This window comes from Myzus persicae, unplaced genomic scaffold (genome assembly GCF_001856785.1).
Source record: "Myzus persicae strain clone G006 unplaced genomic scaffold, MPER_G0061.0, whole genome shotgun sequence".
Lineage (NCBI taxonomy): Eukaryota > Metazoa > Arthropoda > Insecta > Hemiptera > Aphididae > Myzus > Myzus persicae.
Window position 1 is genome coordinate 159542 of NW_019103880.1, and position 19084 is coordinate 178625.

At 28.3% G+C, this 19084-nt stretch overlaps 1 protein-coding gene across 1 annotated transcript; it reads right to left on the minus strand.

The window, feature by feature from the left end:
- Positions 1-3029: 3029 nt before the first annotated feature.
- LOC111035825 (fringe glycosyltransferase) lies at positions 3030-18716 on the minus strand. The gene is made up of 11 exons (XM_022317607.1): positions 18160-18716; positions 17887-18072; positions 14245-14293; positions 12110-12152; positions 11912-11971; positions 11291-11432; positions 10113-10195; positions 5179-5249; positions 4995-5089; positions 4841-4920; positions 3030-4740 (listed from the first exon to the last, which is right to left on the minus strand). The coding sequence occupies exons 1-11, from the start codon at positions 18289-18291 to the stop codon at positions 4683-4685; spliced, it is 999 nt and encodes a 332-aa protein (XP_022173299.1). The 5' UTR covers positions 18292-18716; the 3' UTR covers positions 3030-4682.
- Between the last annotated feature and the right edge of the window lie 368 nt (positions 18717-19084).

Here is a 19084-nt window from a genome sequence, read left to right on the forward strand (position 1 = left end):
TATATATAGGTATTTACTACTAATTACGTATTACCCACGGGGTTCGTGCGATCCGTTCTTTTTTTTCCGATATTTCTTTATTTTTATTTTTTGAATAACAACCGTTTAAAAACTATTTTTGCTTAGGTACATTCTTCTTGGGGTGTATTCAAACCATATAACAGGTCGTATTCCGGAAGTCGTACTCGACGGCAGGCTAAACTGAACTTGTACATTTCTTAATTTCCTGTATTGTCGTTTTTTTTAAACTTAACCGACTTCCTAATAATATTTTACTGCATGTGCTTCCTATATGTTATGTTTACAGTCTACAGTTTCATTTTTGCATAATATGCATATTGGTAAGTAGGTGGGTACAACTCTTATTCATTTTTTAAATTAAATTTCTCATACTAAATGTCTCTCTAGTCTCTGCTACACTATTATTATTGTATTAACTGTTAGTTATTTGACCTCACTGCAAGTGTCCAAATCTTCGGAGTCTTCGCGAAACGTGGTAATGTGGTCGGGTGGGCCTTTTTTACGATACCAGTTATCCGAGCACACACAGACACGGCTATAATAATATATATTTACTTATACTATACATACATGAATAGTGCACGCACGAATGAAGATCGATATAATAATATGTGTGTGATACATATACCCCACATACAGGCAACGACAAAGTAAAGAAAAATGAAATAAAATAAAAATGAAATGTTACGCAGTATACATATATACAGGGTGGATTACCAAGCATGCTCACCACCATTTTCCCCCTTATTTAATAATGAATTTATTCAAATTCTTATATTTTACCATTTAAGGAGTGTTCAATGACGAAACAAACGATTCACACGAACAAGCATGTGATCTTTTGAAAATATTGAAAAACTCAGAAAATATACCTGAGTTATTAATTAAGGGTACTATAGTCCGCAATAATCGGTTTAGGACAGTGGTGTATTTACGGTGGAGGGGTCCAAGANCCCCCCCCCCCCCCCCAATGACTTGTGTCTCGTACATGTTAAATTTTGTGTTTTTACATGATTAAGAAAAACAAATTTTATCATAGGATACGAAGGATTTTGTAAAAAAAATTTCGAAGCTTCAGTTATCAACATTTTCAATTGATATCATGATTTTTTTTGTTATCAGTTTGGTACCGAACATGATTGAAAAATACCGAGTTCTTAGTTATTGAACAAACGCTCTGCTATACGAACCTTTAGAAGACATAGGTATCGATGATTTTAATATTATATCAATTATATAATATTAATAATCTACCAAAGTTTTATAATTTGTAAAAATTGTTCTGAGTATAATAACTTATAAGTACTAGACTAAATAGTACATCGATTTTATATCGTATGCAAAATCATCAAAAATTAAGAACTTACTATTTAGTAGATAGATAAGTGCAAAAAAGACAAATTTAAATAAAATTCAATGTTTTCAAAACATTGCGATAAGAAAGTTGATAAATGCTCCCCCATACATATCTAACCATACTCTCCATACAGACTTAAAACTAAAAACTATCCACGAGGAAGCCAAACACTTTTATAAAAGATTCCACAACCGTCTTTCCTCCCATTCAAATCCTTTTATTTTTAATTTTTAACCTTTCCTCCCTCTCAATCCCCGGCAATCCTCCTAGGCGATTAAAACGTAAATGGTGCAGAGACCTGTTACAAATTTTAATTTAGAAATTTAAAAAAAAAAAAAAAAAAAAATTAAAAAATTAAAAAATCAACATTAAAGTGTCATCATTGGGTGGCTTCTTTATTCACTTTTTGTTTTTGTATACTCATGTTTTTTGTACCTTTATCATATATACTTATTGTGTCATATTTGATATAGATCGTATATTTCGACTTTAAAAAAAAAAAAAAAAAAAAAACTATTTAGTAGATACTTAAAGATTAATAACTCGGAAACTTCTAGTTAGAATTTCGACCAAGGTGCATATTATACATAATAAAATCACTCGCTTATCAATTTTTAGATGAAAAAAAGTAGTTCTATTTGGTTCGCATTTGATATAAAGAAGTTTGTACCACCATAAACTATCCCTTAAATGATAAAACAAATTATTTAACTGGTACACTACGCAATAAATGTTTTTAAAAATATTATTAAACATATTTCTTCAGTGTTTATTAAAAATTAAAAACGAACCAAAGCAATATTAAAGGAAACCTAGTAACCCGCTGCATGTTAGGCCGCTAGAGGAATCACTCTGTATACATTGGTACTAGCGTATAGCAGAGAGATCGAAAAATTTCACTTTTGCACGAGCGTGATGCGATACATAAAAATATAATACTTTATTACCGCCGCCGAGAAAAAGCCATAATATCAATACATATATATATATATACTATCTTGGGCATAATATAAGGGCTAGTTTTCTAAGGCAATTGATGCCCCCGAGGGTATATAAAAACCCAAGCAAAGTTTGTACGTGACACGAGCATATGACAGCGTTTATCGCGCGAGACGTCCTCCCGTCGTCGGAGTTTGAGAAAAAAAAATGTGTTTCATTTCCTTTTTCTTGCGTTCCCTCTCATTCTCCTTTAACCTCACCTCGGAGTAAACCACTTAAACGTATAAAACGTTAGTTTTACTTCCGTCGACATATATATATTATATTATTGTACACGACGGCTGTGATGCGGTTCACGCAGTGATGAATAGTGAATACAGATTTGATACATTTTTCTCCCTTCCTTTGTGCGCCTGGCTTTGGGAACATGAAAAAAAAAACGTTATTAGCTTTTGAATCCAATAATAAAATATCTTGATAGATTATTGATAAAAAGTTTTCTTCTTTTTCCACCGTTCGACGTCGGAGTATGTTAATCTAAAATGATAATAAATAACTTAGGTACTCGTATATACTGCTATATGCCTACATATAATAATAATAACATTTATTCTTATACAGTATATAATCTGATAGAAATATCAGATAATGGAACTCGACTATAATGAGCTTCATTGTTACACATAATAATACCACAAAAAAAGAAAATTAATAAGTGTTGATAAAAACCTTTACTGTCATTAAAAATACATCAGCGGTAGACACCATAATAGTATAAAAAATGAACAATTTATTTAAATTAACGAAAAATAAAATAACATTTTAACTGCTTAAAATACATAATTAAAGGCACAATATATAGCTGCGGTTCCGTATTGTACAAGTGTTTTGATTAAATAACAAACAAATCACAATCTAGGTAATGATAATAATAAATTATATTTGTACAAAAATAATGACTTAAAATTACATATCACAGACGAAAAACTAAATAAAAATAACGTGCATGTCAATAAGGCGCCGTCCGGTGGCACGTACGTGAGATATTTACATACTTTATGCATAATATATTTACACGTAATAATATAATAATATGTAAGTGACTGAGAAATGTTCTGTTCAAATGCAAAGGGGGTCGATGAACAGCGGGAAACCTTAGAAACGGTGTGTAAGCATTAGCTATTATTATGATTATAATAAAAAATTGTATAACTCTGTCAACGGGGTGACACATCGTTATATTACCGTCGGTAATCCACCCACTTTCGAAGACAATATCAGTCAACAGAGTCAACTAAACTGCACGTAGAATTCACATTCGAGTTATTTTTTAGATTTATTATTATTTTAACGCTTCGGCATTAATTTTTGTCCCATCAATAAAATGAGTCTCACACACAAATACACAATATCGGTGATTAGTTCGTCGGATGAATATATGACATATATGTGACCGTTTTGCAGACGATCGGTATCTATGGTAGACATATTATTAATAACAATGTGTATATAGGTAATGACCTTGTCAGTTTCCTTGGGGTAAAAAAAATATCAAAACTAATGCGTTTAATATGAACACACAACAACAGCGGACGAATTTAAGTAACTTATATGAACCGATATTGTGCGCCCCTGCTCGTTAGAACGTTTATTCCACTACTAAAACAATGATGATTACTCGTAATACATTGAACGATGATCCGTTTGGACATAAACTAATAATTAAAAAACTATTTCATTGTTTCTGCTGTGTATACACACTTATTCTTACTGATTTATTGTTTTAATAATGTGTTCTATGTATACTATACATACATTTTGAGTCTATATACAAGAAATCACGGAAAATATTTTAGATATAACATTTGAATACCCAATCAATTACGATAATAGTGTCACAATATTAACACCCGAAATACAATTATGATTTCTAGAGAGACAAACTAAAATTAAAGAAATCCTTTAATGCGCCGTATTTATTATATAGTTGATTTAGGCAAACATAAACTTAAGATTAATCGAAAATATACTCTGTTGATGTCATTATCGTAACAAACGATATAGTAATGAGGGCATTTTATCAGTCCTGTCATTCGAGCACATTATGGGAAATGAGTATCCAACTGTAAGCACACGAATATTAGTCGCTACTATTATGACGGTTTCCCACCTTCTGACCAACCATGACATGCACATTCTGAAGACCTTATGATTAATGGTTTTCGTATTTCAGATTAATAAAACGTTAGGCCAAACAAGACAAAAACTTAAAAAATACCGGGCAAAATATTACTAAACGACACTAAATTTGATTTTATTAACTCTCACTGTCCCTGGAACAATATAACGAGTAACGGTGTATTTTTCATTTTTCGACACAACTCGAAGCTTCAGGAAACAAAAAACAATGCAGTGAAAGAAATCTGAAAAATAATATAGTAAATATATTATATTTTAATACACCAATACGAACATCTGAATAATTATAGTTGAATGAAAAGATTCAACAGTAAAAAAACTGACCTGGTAGGATCGGTAATTTCGTTGAACCCATCCACGTCCACAGTGTTCGGCTCATTGTCCAAAGAATAACTGAATGTCAGCTATATTATCAAAAACACGAAATAATTAAAATTAATACTGTTACCTAAGAACATATTTTTTTTTTTTTGATTACTTGTTCGTTAAATAGATCTTTTTTTATAAGTCTCATTGGCTCCAAATGCGAGTGAAATTGTTCCACTCTAGTCAGTTGTATTTTTAACAAATGTTCTACAAAAAATAAAACACCATTGATTATTATAGAAGTGATAGAGGTTCAAGAAAAATTGAATTAACATAGCATGATTTTCATATTATACCTATAACGTATCCGACACTCACATCATCTGGAAGACCTATACGATCCCCGATTGCCATAAGTTTCCCATTCCTGTGACAAACAAAATCAGATAATTTAATTAAAACCAATTCATTTAAAGACAAAAAAGACGCCATTAAATTTTACGATTCTGTCTGCATAATAGTGAACGGCGTAGAGCCAGAGCCAGGATTTAAATTTATTCATCCAGGAAACTATTAAGTATTGTTATTCTAAACGTGTTCATATATGTATATTTTCTGGATGGTTGACAAGTTAACTACTTTATGTGTGACACATGGCTTGTGAAAAAATAAAATCATCTAATAAACGATCATTCACACGTCATATGTTCCAAATGTTCCAAATTAAATATTTTACTAAGCCATATTATGATAATATTGGTAAATGTATTTCCCATAAAGTACCTAAACACGAATTAATGAAAACTCAAACATTGCATGGATAATTTTTATTTATTAAAATCACATTTTAACATAATAAAGCCAACATAATATTTTATTAAATACCAGACACTTGAAATTATACCTATAGTAATAAAATAAACACAACTACTTTTACAGTTGTACGTTATACTTATATCGCCCAATAGTATTATATTTATTTTAAAATATAATCATTATTGATGGGTGGTCCAGTTTTTATGTTACTGCAGTTAATCAATAGGACGTGCATCGATTTACACTTGAAGATGTTTCAGGTAAAGTATACTTTCTGCAGTTTTCACTTTTCAGTGAACAATAAATTATATTACGTAAAAATGTATTGCAATCGTAAAATAGTATACAAATTACAATAAATTATGTAAGTTTTAAAAATCGAGAACTTAAATATTTTTGTGTATTTATTTTATTTGATGATTATACACCCCGAAGAGCATTTAGTTAACAAAAATAAGGAAAAATAATCGCAATTGGTGGCGATCAGTTGTTTCTTATTTTATCCAAAACATACAAATCTTTTCCATCTTACTAATCAAACTAGTAATGCAATAATTCTTTTGAAAACAGATTTTGATTCGTTATTATGTCTACTAAATACCGATCAGTCACTTTTCTCAATTGCAACCCCAAATTCCTATAAATTTGGTTTGAATATTTTAAAACTAAGGAATTTTCAAACGTCGATTATTTGGAATTAAAATCAAAAATCTTAAAACGCCGACAGGTCGATCTTAAGTAGACATTATAACGAATTCAAAAAATAAATACGAACAACCATAAATTGTTTACCGTAACGCGTGAACCGCTAAGGCGATGACTTTTACATTCGCGTGCGAGAGCGCTTCGCTATTTATTTTATATACAGTCACACACACACACTAATGATCACTTACTACGTACATATTTACAAAAGACTCATACATGCATTTTGAAAATTGTCTTATTTTGAACTTAAAAACTGTCCAGCACCAATTGCCTTACTAAAATAGTACCTATTTATATTATTTTATATATTATTAATCCTTGCACCTATATCCTAAGTCACAATATTTTTAAAACCTATTATGTACTAATTGCAATACATTTGACTTTTTTTATAATTGATTGAATGATTATATCAATGATATATTTGAATAAAAGAAAGTTAGTTACTATTTTTTTTAATTCTAGAAAAAAATTATATCAAATATAACATTGCAAAAAATCTTATTAATTAATATCATTGATTTATTTCGAAAATAAATATACTTTAATTAAATTAAAAATCAAAGTTCTGAATACTATTTGAAAATTGATATTAATTTAAAAACTAATTTTTTGATGGCAAAAATAATGATGTTAAAATTACACAATATGCGAAAGAATTGTTGTAAGATATTTTAAATAAATATAATTAAAATAAAATAGAGGAACAAAAAAAATGATAGCCCGCAGCTTTTATAAAGCGGGTTTTTATATCTTAGTTTTTACATTATATACACACAAATATCAATTAAAAATTAAAAATTATTAATCCTGACTTAATTATAAAGTTGTTGTACCCAATCAATTTATCTTTTAAGTGTAACGCCTTGAACGTCGTACACAAATTAAGGGTATGAACGGCAAGTTTTAAAACTTTTGACTAACATTTGAGGTGAATTAAATACCAAACTTACGATATACGCAACATAATTATTAATTAGGGGTTGTACGTTTTTGGAAAATTTGTTGTTCTCGATTGCAAATTCCTTGCCAATCCAAATAAATCGGTGTCTAACAAAGGTTAGGTAACACGCAGCAACAAGTATTAAATAGCATTTTTAAAACAATATTTTAATTGATGAACCATGATGTTTCCCAGGTAAATTTAAATTGAACGAAATATAAACATTTTAACTACATAATCGTACTTCGTATCTAAATAATAATAACTAATTAATAATAATGTTTCTTTACTATACGTAATATGTATACAGTATACTGTATGTCTATATATTATGTAAAATAACTGTTATGGTTGGGCCGTTCATCACAACATTCATTATGGATTGCCAATATCAAACTTTTTATAAAATTAATAATATCGATATTCTTCAGCCAACGCTCATAGAGATAACTTTTGTCTTTTAAATATATCGTTTAATGTTTTATTGTCAAAAATTGATTTACTATTTTTTAATGACACCCTTAAATAGTATTTCGTACATATATTATATAACATGTGAAATAACAATAAATTATGCCCCGTGATGTTTCAGCATGTGTTAAATTATAGTAAATTATATCGTTGTAAATTAAAGTTTTTTGAATGTGAACAATTTAAACATGAATTAAAGGTAATATTTAGTATTTTTTTTTCCGAATTAGAACATTATAGGCACATGTTCTGATGTATACAATGTTTACTTTTCATTACTTGTCTACAAAATAATAAATCTATACTACTACCTATAAACTAGCGACTAGCTGCTGGTGCGTATTACCATATGGATATGACTAACGAATTATTTAAATTTGGATATTAAGTTTTAAGTTTACCATCCAATAATAATGCTTACAACAAATCACCAGCAATAACATTTTGTTGGCAACATAATATCTTATTTATTGGAACTACATTTTTTTTCAAAGTATTACCTTCGCATTTGGATCGATTCCAACTAGGTATTTTACTTCGATAAAGAATTTTAGCCAATTAAAATCTGCCAATTAGACAATCGCTTTACATTCCCCGACAAACACCAATCGAAACCCATTTTGGTTCTTTTAACAATGGCGGGAAATTTTCCTTTCATTTTTTTTTCCTATAATTTAACGAATGATAATAAAAAATAGTTTGTTACCATTGGAATTTGAGCTTATTAGTGCGAAAAACACATCACAGGACAACTCCTTTTCGGAGAGCCTTGACGTGATAAACCGGTTAACTCGTCAATTCAGCAACTTGATTAACGACAAGGAATGAAGGAAAACAGAGGGGACAAGGGGCGTCAACTGGCAGCTGCATTGGAACTCCCAATTTATTATTCAATTTAAAAAACGGGTTACGAATATACTTTTGACTCATGGAGACTGCATGTCATTAAATTGGAAAGAACTGAATTCGTTTTATCCCAGCAATTAAAACTGAATTTTTTATCGGTCGACTTTTATATAAAAAGCGACATTATACCTACCTAAAAATGACAAAAATATAAATCGAAAAATCATCATAGTTGTATTTAAATGTTATTCACCTTAAAGAACCAGTTAGAAACCTGATATTGTATTGAATATTATCAAAATGAATTCGAACAGTAATAATATCTCCACAACAGTTCACACGTTTAATATCAATGAAACGAGTATAGGTAGGTATAATGTATTTTAATAAGCATTAAATTTTTAAGAGATAAAATCATTTATTGATTCTCCGAGTATCAACGATTTAAAAATAAAATAAAAATATACGAATAGGTACACAATCACATAAATGTAAATACAAATGTTAAAGAATTAGATCGGTATCAATTTAACTAAGAATGTCTAGACAGTGGTAACTAACAGGTACACCAACAATATTGTACGATTTTAGTTTAGGTACATAGTTTAATTTGAAAGAGCAATAAATTGAAAGGGACGTTCCCTCTTAGCCTCGCCACTACTATCAAATATTCATCTAATTTAGATTAAATATACATAAAAATTCAAATTTCGTGACATGCATGAGCACGTTTCTTTTGACACCATATATACGGTCATAAATATAAAACCATTATTCTAGTTCAGACATTAATATATACATTATACATACATATTATAAAACATACGAATAAAATATTAAAATATAATTAACATTTTAAGCATTATCTTGATATAAAAGTCACTTACAAAATTTAACACAAACTTTGTAAATTGTATATGGATCGAAATATTGTATTGTATATACACGATCATAATATATTTATAACATAAAAATGTAGTTCTTTTAAACCATTAAAATTATATTTAAGTACATTCTAGGACCTAAGATTCTAAGTTTTGGATTAGTTTTTAAATTGTAGGTGGACAATGAAAATATTATATGCTCACCCATATTTGGATTGAACTTTTTTTTTTATCATTTATTAGAATATATTATACAATCTCAATAAGCATATGCGCGTAAAGATATATTGGCAATGAATGCTTGAGGGGAGTAGCTACCCAGCAGTAACACTTGACTAGGATTGAACTAAAATTAAAACACTTAATAAATCTCCGCTTAACTTTTTAAAATTCTATTCTATATTTTAGTACTTACGCCTAACCTAAGTTCCTAACCTTCAAGTCTGAAATATTATAGTATAAAATCTTATATATTTTTCGATGGTTTATATTTTTAGTCATAATTTGATATAGTTTTTTTTATTTTACTCAAAAATAAATACTTGAAATTCTTACAACTAAAATATAGAATGAAATTAAGGGTAGTTATAAGTAAAAAATATAAATATTTTAAAAAACTTACCCAGATATTGGTGCCATTTTAAGTACTAGTGCACGGCTCAAACAAAATCCAGCACCTCCAGTAGCAAACCAAAATGTGGTTTTCTAAAACAAAATCACAACTAGATTAACTAGATTCAAAAAAAAATACTTAACAGACATAACAACCAACATTTAAGCACGAACTTTATTAATAAATAAAAATTAAATAGATATAACGAATACATTATTATTATTTACATATTCAAAAACCCTAGGAACTAGCTCTAATCAGCAGAATCTGCTGTATAGTAGGATTTGAATGTACTATGTAATTGTAATTAATACATAAAACGTAATACGTGATTATGTGATTTGAATATACCTATTACTTTAAATTTTAATTCAATGATAATCGGGTTAACATACAAAAACGATTAAGTTAAGAACGAAGCAAAACGAAACGTGAAGAAAACGGGTGAATCAGCATAATATACTCCTAAGGATAGTTAATATTATATTAAGTACCTATCTATAATATTATTATTACTGTCTTAATTCGGAAGGAAAAACTTAATTTTGTTAAAAATATCACACATAGCTTGCTAGTTAACATATTATAAAGTCTGTAGACTATATACTATTCTATTAGTAATATAATGAATAATGATGTTATAATTAATAGGTTGTCGCATAAATAGATTAAAATTAATCGGAATATTTATAAAATAATTATAAACGTATTGTTAAATATTTCAAACATCTATATCAATATTTGTTGAATAAAAACAAAATAACTAAAATTGGTTGAAGAAAAATAATTTTTTTTGCAACTAGGTAAATATCCAATAAATGCTAATGCGATTTGTTTCGTGTTCTTTTTTGAATAAAAAAGAAATATAAAATCTAAGAACAGCTTTCGAAAAATTGTCTCCACACTATTATAAAGTAATTCATAAACAAATTGTTTGATAATTTATTTATTTAATGTTTCTACATTTTAAAGGCTTAACAACGTAATTATCAAGATTTGCAACTAAAAATGTATTATTGTTTATATAAATAGATCTTTTGAATGACATTGTAAGTTTTTTTTTAGTGAAAGTTTTAAGTCTTAACAATATTTTATCAACTTTAAGATACTTTATAACTTTAAACAATTATTTTAACCAAAGGAATAGATGTAACTAATTGTATATTATTATATAATTGTTAACTTACTTGGGATTTGGCGCGAATTTGTAACGGTTTCGGAGTGCTAGTGCGTCCCAAATACCAATCTCCAATTGGATTATACATTTTCAATAATTCGTCCAAAGCAGGAACATTAACATAGTTGTCGTCGTCTACGTGACAAAACCACCTTAAATCAATAATAAAATAAAATAAAAAATGAAGTATTATGCACGGAAGTAAAGCACAATATAACTATGTTAAACAATATTTAGATAGCGTCGTCGAAAAAAATGTTTAATCAAACAGCAAAAAACCCTAAAACACTCTTATAGCTGTAGCATCGTGCCCTACATTTTTTATTTCTATTGCAACTATTAACGGTAGTGTATGTAAAATGTATAACTTCAAAACAACATAAATATCTTTAATATAACAAGGCAATTTAAACGCGTATAATGTTTAAAAATTTAAAAACCTATAGTACGTATATAGTAGTAAATTAGTATACTACATAACAAACTTTAAATTAAATGTACATTTGTCGTTTCTTAGGTATGGAAAATTAGATATACCATAGAATAACAATACGACTTCATGAATTTTACACTGCATTCCAATTGGCAATGACATATTAAACAAGATCGATTTAAATAGTTGTATACTAACTTTTTTTTCGTTTCAAGGAACACGTCCAATTCGACGGACATTTTACAGCACAGCGCACGTCTAAAAAATCAAATTAAAACTAGCGTCAAATACTATATAAAATCGTAATACTATAAAAAGATTTTAATTTAAAAACAATTATTTATTGATATCCCACTGCGATTTATTAATAATATAACATGCATATGTATTACTTGCCTACTATGAGTGGCTGAACAGTTAGTGTTTATGACGTGACCACCTAGAATAAGAAATAGTATAACATAAAAAACATAAATCGAAACGATCACATCAATAAAATTATTTTATATTTTTTTTTCTTTAAAAGCATCTTTGTCGTTATGAATATTTAATATGAAACGAATAAGTGAATCCATTATCTATAAAAAAAACTTATACTAAATTAATATATATATAATATTTTGATAAAATATTGATCATAAATCATAGTCAACTGCCTAGGGAAAAAAATTACAACCTACAAACATTATCATTAAACTCCAATAATGTTATAAAATAAATCTTGAATTACTTATTATTTAAATAAATAGGACATACGTATACTTATTTTGTCAAAAATATTTATTTATAAGATGACTACAATTTACAAATCTAAAAAAAAAATGATTTTAAAAATCGGGTGTGAACTGTCTAATTTTAAAAATGTAATAGCATGAAGATTGAATAGAATATTGAGCAAATAATTTTTTGAACAATCATCTTCTGTACATAATTATTTCTAGAGTGTACATTAGCCTACTCAGACAAAAAAGTCATTGTTGAGCTCATATTGTTTGAAAACAAGAAGAACCATTGTTCCATTTAAAATTCTGGTATTTTTAAATTAATAACTTGAGATTAAAATGAATGTATAGGTATACAAAAACCTTATGGTGCTTTTGTATTTATTAATTTTAAAGATTTATATAATATAATTTAAGTACGAAAATATTTGTATCCAGTTAATGTAAAAATAGTTTAAGCTTTTTAACATAAAACAAATTATTGATGGATTATTATTATTGTTAGCCAATCACCTATTTTACTAATTATTTAGAAAATAAAAATTAGGTAGGTACAGATTTTAAAAAAGTGAATAAAAACAGATGGCGAATATTTACTGACATCGGTAGAATTAATTTTGAAAAATGTTTGTTATAACATATAGTTATAGATAGTTATTAATGTATATAATATGTATAGTAAAAAAAATCAATATTACGTACAGACTAGTGACTGAAAAGTTAATAAGACAATATTTAATACATTTTTAAATATTAAAACTATGGCATTTTTATTTTAATATCTACAATGAAATCTTTCAAACATCAATTTTTTAATTTGAAATACATACATAAAATAATAATCAATTAAGAAATATCAGTTCTCAAAATAATTTAATTAATTAATAGAAATAATTTACTCAGATCTGTTAGTTTTAATCAAATCTAAAATAAGACTGATATTATTTTTTATAAAACTATTTTATTATATAGATAAACTAAAATAGCTTTATAAAATGTGAACGTATTTAAATGTTCATAAAGATACGAAATGTATAACTTGGTAAATTATCAGTTTGAATATGCATTTTAAAAATGGTAATTACTCGGAAATACGATTTTTATAATCTCTTAAAAATCTAGTATTAAAGCGAAACAACCTACATATAAAAAGTATAAACATTAAAAGTCCTATTCCAATATATATATATATATGTAATAAAGTAGGTAGGTAGGTATAATAAAAGATTATAAAAAAGCGATGAATACTAATACATGATTACTATGATTAGCTCAAGCCATATAAACCGAAATAATAAGCGGTGTGATGAAGTCTGAGGATCAAGTATATAAACATGTATTTTAGTACCAATGCATACTTGTACTCAAATCGAGGATACAATATAAAAAAATAGTTTTTTAAATAATACGTTTACAGCACCTGTTAATAACGCGAACATTTTATCAGATTACCAAATGACCAGTGGAAAATAATACGTTTCCGCGTGGTTTTTGTACGTTGAACAAAATATTGAGTTTTAACTTTTATTATACACATTAGTGTAGCTTTGGCAGTTTTGTTACAAGAAAAATAATTTATTGAAATAATACATCACAGTGTGTTAGTGTGTACAGTCTTCCATAAGTAAAATGCTAGATTGTATTTACGTTGCGTTTATAATAGTATCGAGTTTTTATAGCTGGATAAATGTTAAACATCAATAATACTTTGATACATATTATTACATAAAATGAATGCATCAAGAAAATTATTAATTTTGTGTACGCCTTACCTAAATTATATTAAAAACTAGTAATCATACAACTTACCCGTCACTTGACTTAAATGTTGATCATTAGTGTCCGTAAAAAACCAAGTCTGTAACAAATTAAATTTTTGTGAACTTATTATAATTAAAAATAACACAGCACCATTACATCAAAGACTTTAATTATATACAATCTAGAATGTGCATGCTCGCACAACGCACGTATCAATTTGGGTTTTATAATACGGTTGATCTAGTTAACCTTGATTTTATAAAAATTAATAAGTTACCCAATATATTTTACGAACTTTACAAATCTTACAAATGCTCGATGAGTTAAATACTAAATACATAGTTAATGTAACGAAACCTAAATACAAAATGTACAGTTGGAATATCAGCGACATCGACACGTGCGATGTGCCTAGTATAATAGCTACGATATCTATCCAAGGCGGACCTGGGTATTTTAACCAATATAGGTACCACATAAGTAATTTTATAAATACAAGGGAACGTGGCATATTCTATAAATATAATTAATCCTTCACTTTCATTGTTCGTTTTTGTACAAGAGCTATAAATAATTTTACAAAATAATTGTGATACCTACAATTTATTTACTGCATAAAATTAATTAAAAAAATATTAGAGCTAAGCAATCACTACAAAAAATAAATAAAACTAATAAATGATCGCATTATAATATAACTTATTTTTAACTAAAAAATAAATATTTTTATTTCACCTTTTTTTTTAAATTAAAGTTATTTTTACAAGTCATAGAAAATACAAACTATTACAAACATATAAAGAGAGGAAGTATTCCTTCGAAAATGTTTTATGAAAGTATCCATAATATCTACTTAACACATGGTCAAATGAGGTGATTTTAAATAATATTAAATACAAATTGGACCTAGGAAGGTTAAATAAGTTTTAAAAAAAGATCGGTATTTTCTCTGTACAATCAAATTATTAAATAATATAATTTATTAGGACCTTAACTATATTACAATCAATAGATATACGAATGAATTATAACACTATATATGTATATTATAAATAAAATACATGTAAAACTATTGAAGTTTCTACTGCAGTCTAATGTCTCAAGTTCGATTACATGAATCAATATCAATAAACTGGTTTTTAATAAATAAACCTTTTTTTTCAGGATCCAAATAAGAATAATAACTGTTAAAAACTTTGGAAATTAAAAATAAATAACGTTTAAAATATAAATTAATAATAGATAATATTATTATGTTACATACTTTTATATTTTGTACTTATTGTTTTCCGAGTTTTTATCAGTGAGAAAAATCATAGAATCTAATAATTTCCTCTTCAAATCTCTCGATTCAATTATAAAAAATACTACAAATCAAAAATCCAATCTGGACTCTTGTAAAATATGCAAGACAAAAGTGTAATCATATTCATATGTATTGAAAGTAAGTGTATAATTTTAAAATAATATCATAGTGCCAGATTTTGAGCCTTGGGCAGCGTCGCAGCGGCAAATACTAGTTTTTTTTCTTTGAACAGTGGTAATTAAAATAGTAACAAATACAAATTAATATACTAAAGCATATTCGAAGAGTAGCGAAATGTCGTTTTAGGTATGGAGACCTCATGTAGAGCACTCCCCCCTCACTTCACTTACCTCAACGCATGATACTATGATAGTAATATACTAATATATTATATTTATAAATTTGAAATTGATAATGCATTTTGTTCTTCAAAATATAATTTTAATGAAAAACGGTTCATTAAAAAATGTACGAACCTTTTAAAATTTTAAGTTACTTTAAAATAATTAATGATTAGAGATTCTTAAATTTACCGTAAATTTATATTAGGTAATTTAGGCAACAAGTAAAAATGAATAATTTGTAACCGCTTTTTAGACGTTTAATAGTTATTATTAGAACTTACTTAGATAACATTTTATTAAAATATCACGTTATTCTAAAACCTATAATTCTTATTCTTAAAAATAAAAACTAATAAAACCAGTACAGTTATAATATAAGTTATTTTAATAACCCTGGTAAACTTTGAGCAAAATGTTTTACCTTTTTGCTACTTATGTAGATTCTACATTGTAGAATGCTCCCTAAATTCCACAACCACCTGAAAAAAATCCTCCCATTACTCGCTGATATCCGATTTTAGTTATTAATAATATGAAGATAAAAACCTTGTTAAAGTAATACCCATATCATCGACTCTATATTGTATTGTGTTTTGTTAATTATTATAAATTATTTTCAATTTACATTTTACACCTACCAAAACGTTGTAGTTGTCTGTAAATCATCACCAGGCACCACTATAATATAATATAATATAATAATATTTGACAATTTTCAAATTTTGAAGTCATATGTTATTTTCAGAATTTTTTTTTAAAAATAATTATGAGTTTAACAATTTATTATATCTCAAAATGTATGATGATAGTGCTATAGAATTTTTACAATAACATAATATCAATATATCATCTGCAAAACCAAAGTGTGTTACAACAGTCATGATATGGTTTTAAATAAAGGTAAGACTACCTATGTTAACAAACTAACATCAGAATTCAAAATTTATAAAAATAAAATATCAACAAACAATAGGTATTAATCAAATGTTTTTGGGATGTTGTGAGGAGTATTCTTAACAAACACCAAATTTTAACTTTAATTACATTATGAAATTCAAATTTGTATTCTATAAACTGATATGTAATTCAAAGCATAAAAGTAAAGAAGACAATCAGTAGATAAAACATAAATATCAACTGAACTAATAACCAGAAAAATAACTTAAATCTTTTCAAACTAAAAAAAATTATTACAATTAAGATTAACCCCAAAACACAACATAGGTGATAAAATGTAAGCTAGCAAAAAACAAGACATTCAAATAGGACAATGATATTGATACAGACATTTAAATAAATAATAATTTAGAAAACATTCAAAAAAACATATTATTCTTAAAAGATCAAACATTTTTCTATTTTTTCATTTATACACTTTTTTTTTTGGTCTTAATACAACTTGGTAACAGGGTCAATTAAGTTACTATACAATTACCAAGAGTTATACTACTTTCTACATATCTAAAAGGTTTTAAACACGGTAAAGGCATAAGGCACATTGTATTGGAATATAGATAAGTACCTATATTGTATAACAATTTGTAAACAACACAATAACAAATTTACTCATCAAATATTCAGAACAACAAACTTAAGCAGAAAATAAATAAGGGTATGTAAAACGTTTGATTCTGTAATTATCTATTCATTTTTATTTTTTCTTACTTTTGTATAACTCATAAGATTGTATCTATGTAACCTTAATAACTTTCCTGATGACATAGACATATAATATTAATAATTAATATTCAATACCTTATTTTATTTGAATGCCTTTAAAGGAATAAATGACATTTTATAAATAATTAAATATTACATACCTATTTGGATGTGTAGAAAAATGAAAAAGAATAAAGAAAAATGCCTTATTTATTAATACTAATAACTTTTGCAGAGTAGGTAATAGATATATATAAAGATTATAAGTATACCATAAGAATAAATTAGTCACTTTCTACTGACTCTGCCGAGAGTAGGTACCCATCGCAAAAAATAAATTATAACAATAAGGTACACAAATATATAAAAATAGGAACATACCTGTTTTTTTGCAAGTTGAAACCAAGTCCTTATTATTACAGGTAATCTGGTCAAGTGATTTCTCCCAGTAGTTTTTACGGTGATGAACACTTTTTCTAATAGATCATCGGCGACAGGCAAGATGCGTTGGAATGATTTTCTTTCCAAAGTTGAATAGTTTGTAGAGTTGTTTACTGTTTTTGTCAGCTGTCACACATAGAGACAAAAAAAAACAAAGAAATCAAAACGTTAATTGCACAGTTGAAACACACGAGTCAGGCGAGCAGTACTGACCTGTTGCTGACCGGGAGTGAGCACATTGCCTCCCGTGATTCCCACCTGTTGGTAGAAAACGAACGACGCGAGCGCCAACAGGGCGAGTAGTATCTGCAACTGTAACAGCCATCGTTTGGTTTTTCTGGACATAGTTCCACCGCGGTCGGCCGGTCACATTTTCGGCAATAAATAGACGGCCGTCGACCAGCCGCCGCTGCTACAATATTAATACTGAACACTGATTACAGATATTAGTATATTACAATAATAATATACAGATTACTGCGAAAATATTAACAGTAGCTGTTATTATTGTGGTGCACCTTCGTTATCAGTGGCGCTCAACGTTATCACTCGTCGCGGGACACGCACGAATCGCGGCGGGCAACACCGCGGAACAGAGCGCACGTTCACACCGGTCGACGGACGTAACGCGAATGCCGGTTCTCGATCAGGTTAGCGGTTAAATGCGGTTTCCACTTCTCAGGCTCTCAGCTCCTACTTGGCGGCAGGCGGCTGCCGGTGACCACGACTGTCAAAGTGGTGGTGACTGGTGAGTGGTTATCCACTTTGTACCACGGCGGTGAGGACGTGAACGCCGACTCGTCCCGACCGCACAGGCCGATTGCCTGCGAGACTGGCCGGCGATCGTGTCGGGCGCGACACGGACTCCGCGGAGGCATCAACCTCCTGGTCGCGGTGGCCTCGAGGTGTTCCGCATCGCGTTAAAAATATTATTATTGTTACACATATTTTTCTCTCTCCCCGCCTTCTCCTCGCGCGCGTGGCGACATCCGTAATATTATTATAAGTAATAATAATTACGAACGTCCTCTTCCGACCGGCGCGTTTGTTACGCACGCAGGAACACTGAAGACCATGGGAGACAGGAGAATAGGTTATATGTATATAGATTATGGGTATACAGCTGTAAAATAGCCAG

What these genes read in the sequence shown, in the direction of transcription:
- LOC111035825 (XM_022317607.1), bottom strand. Translation starts at nt 18,291, where the DNA reads ATGTCCAGAAAAACCAAACGATGGCTGTTACAGTTGCAGATACTACTC. An exon ending in TCACTCCCGGTCAGCAACAG is followed by an intron (nt 18,073 to 18,159) that starts GTCAGTACTGCT and finishes TATGTGTGACAG; the next exon opens with CTGACAAAAACAGTAAACAA. An exon ending in GAGTGTCGGATACGTTATAG is followed by an intron (nt 5,090 to 5,178) that starts GTATAATATGAA and finishes TATTTTTTGTAG; the next exon opens with AACATTTGTTAAAAATACAA.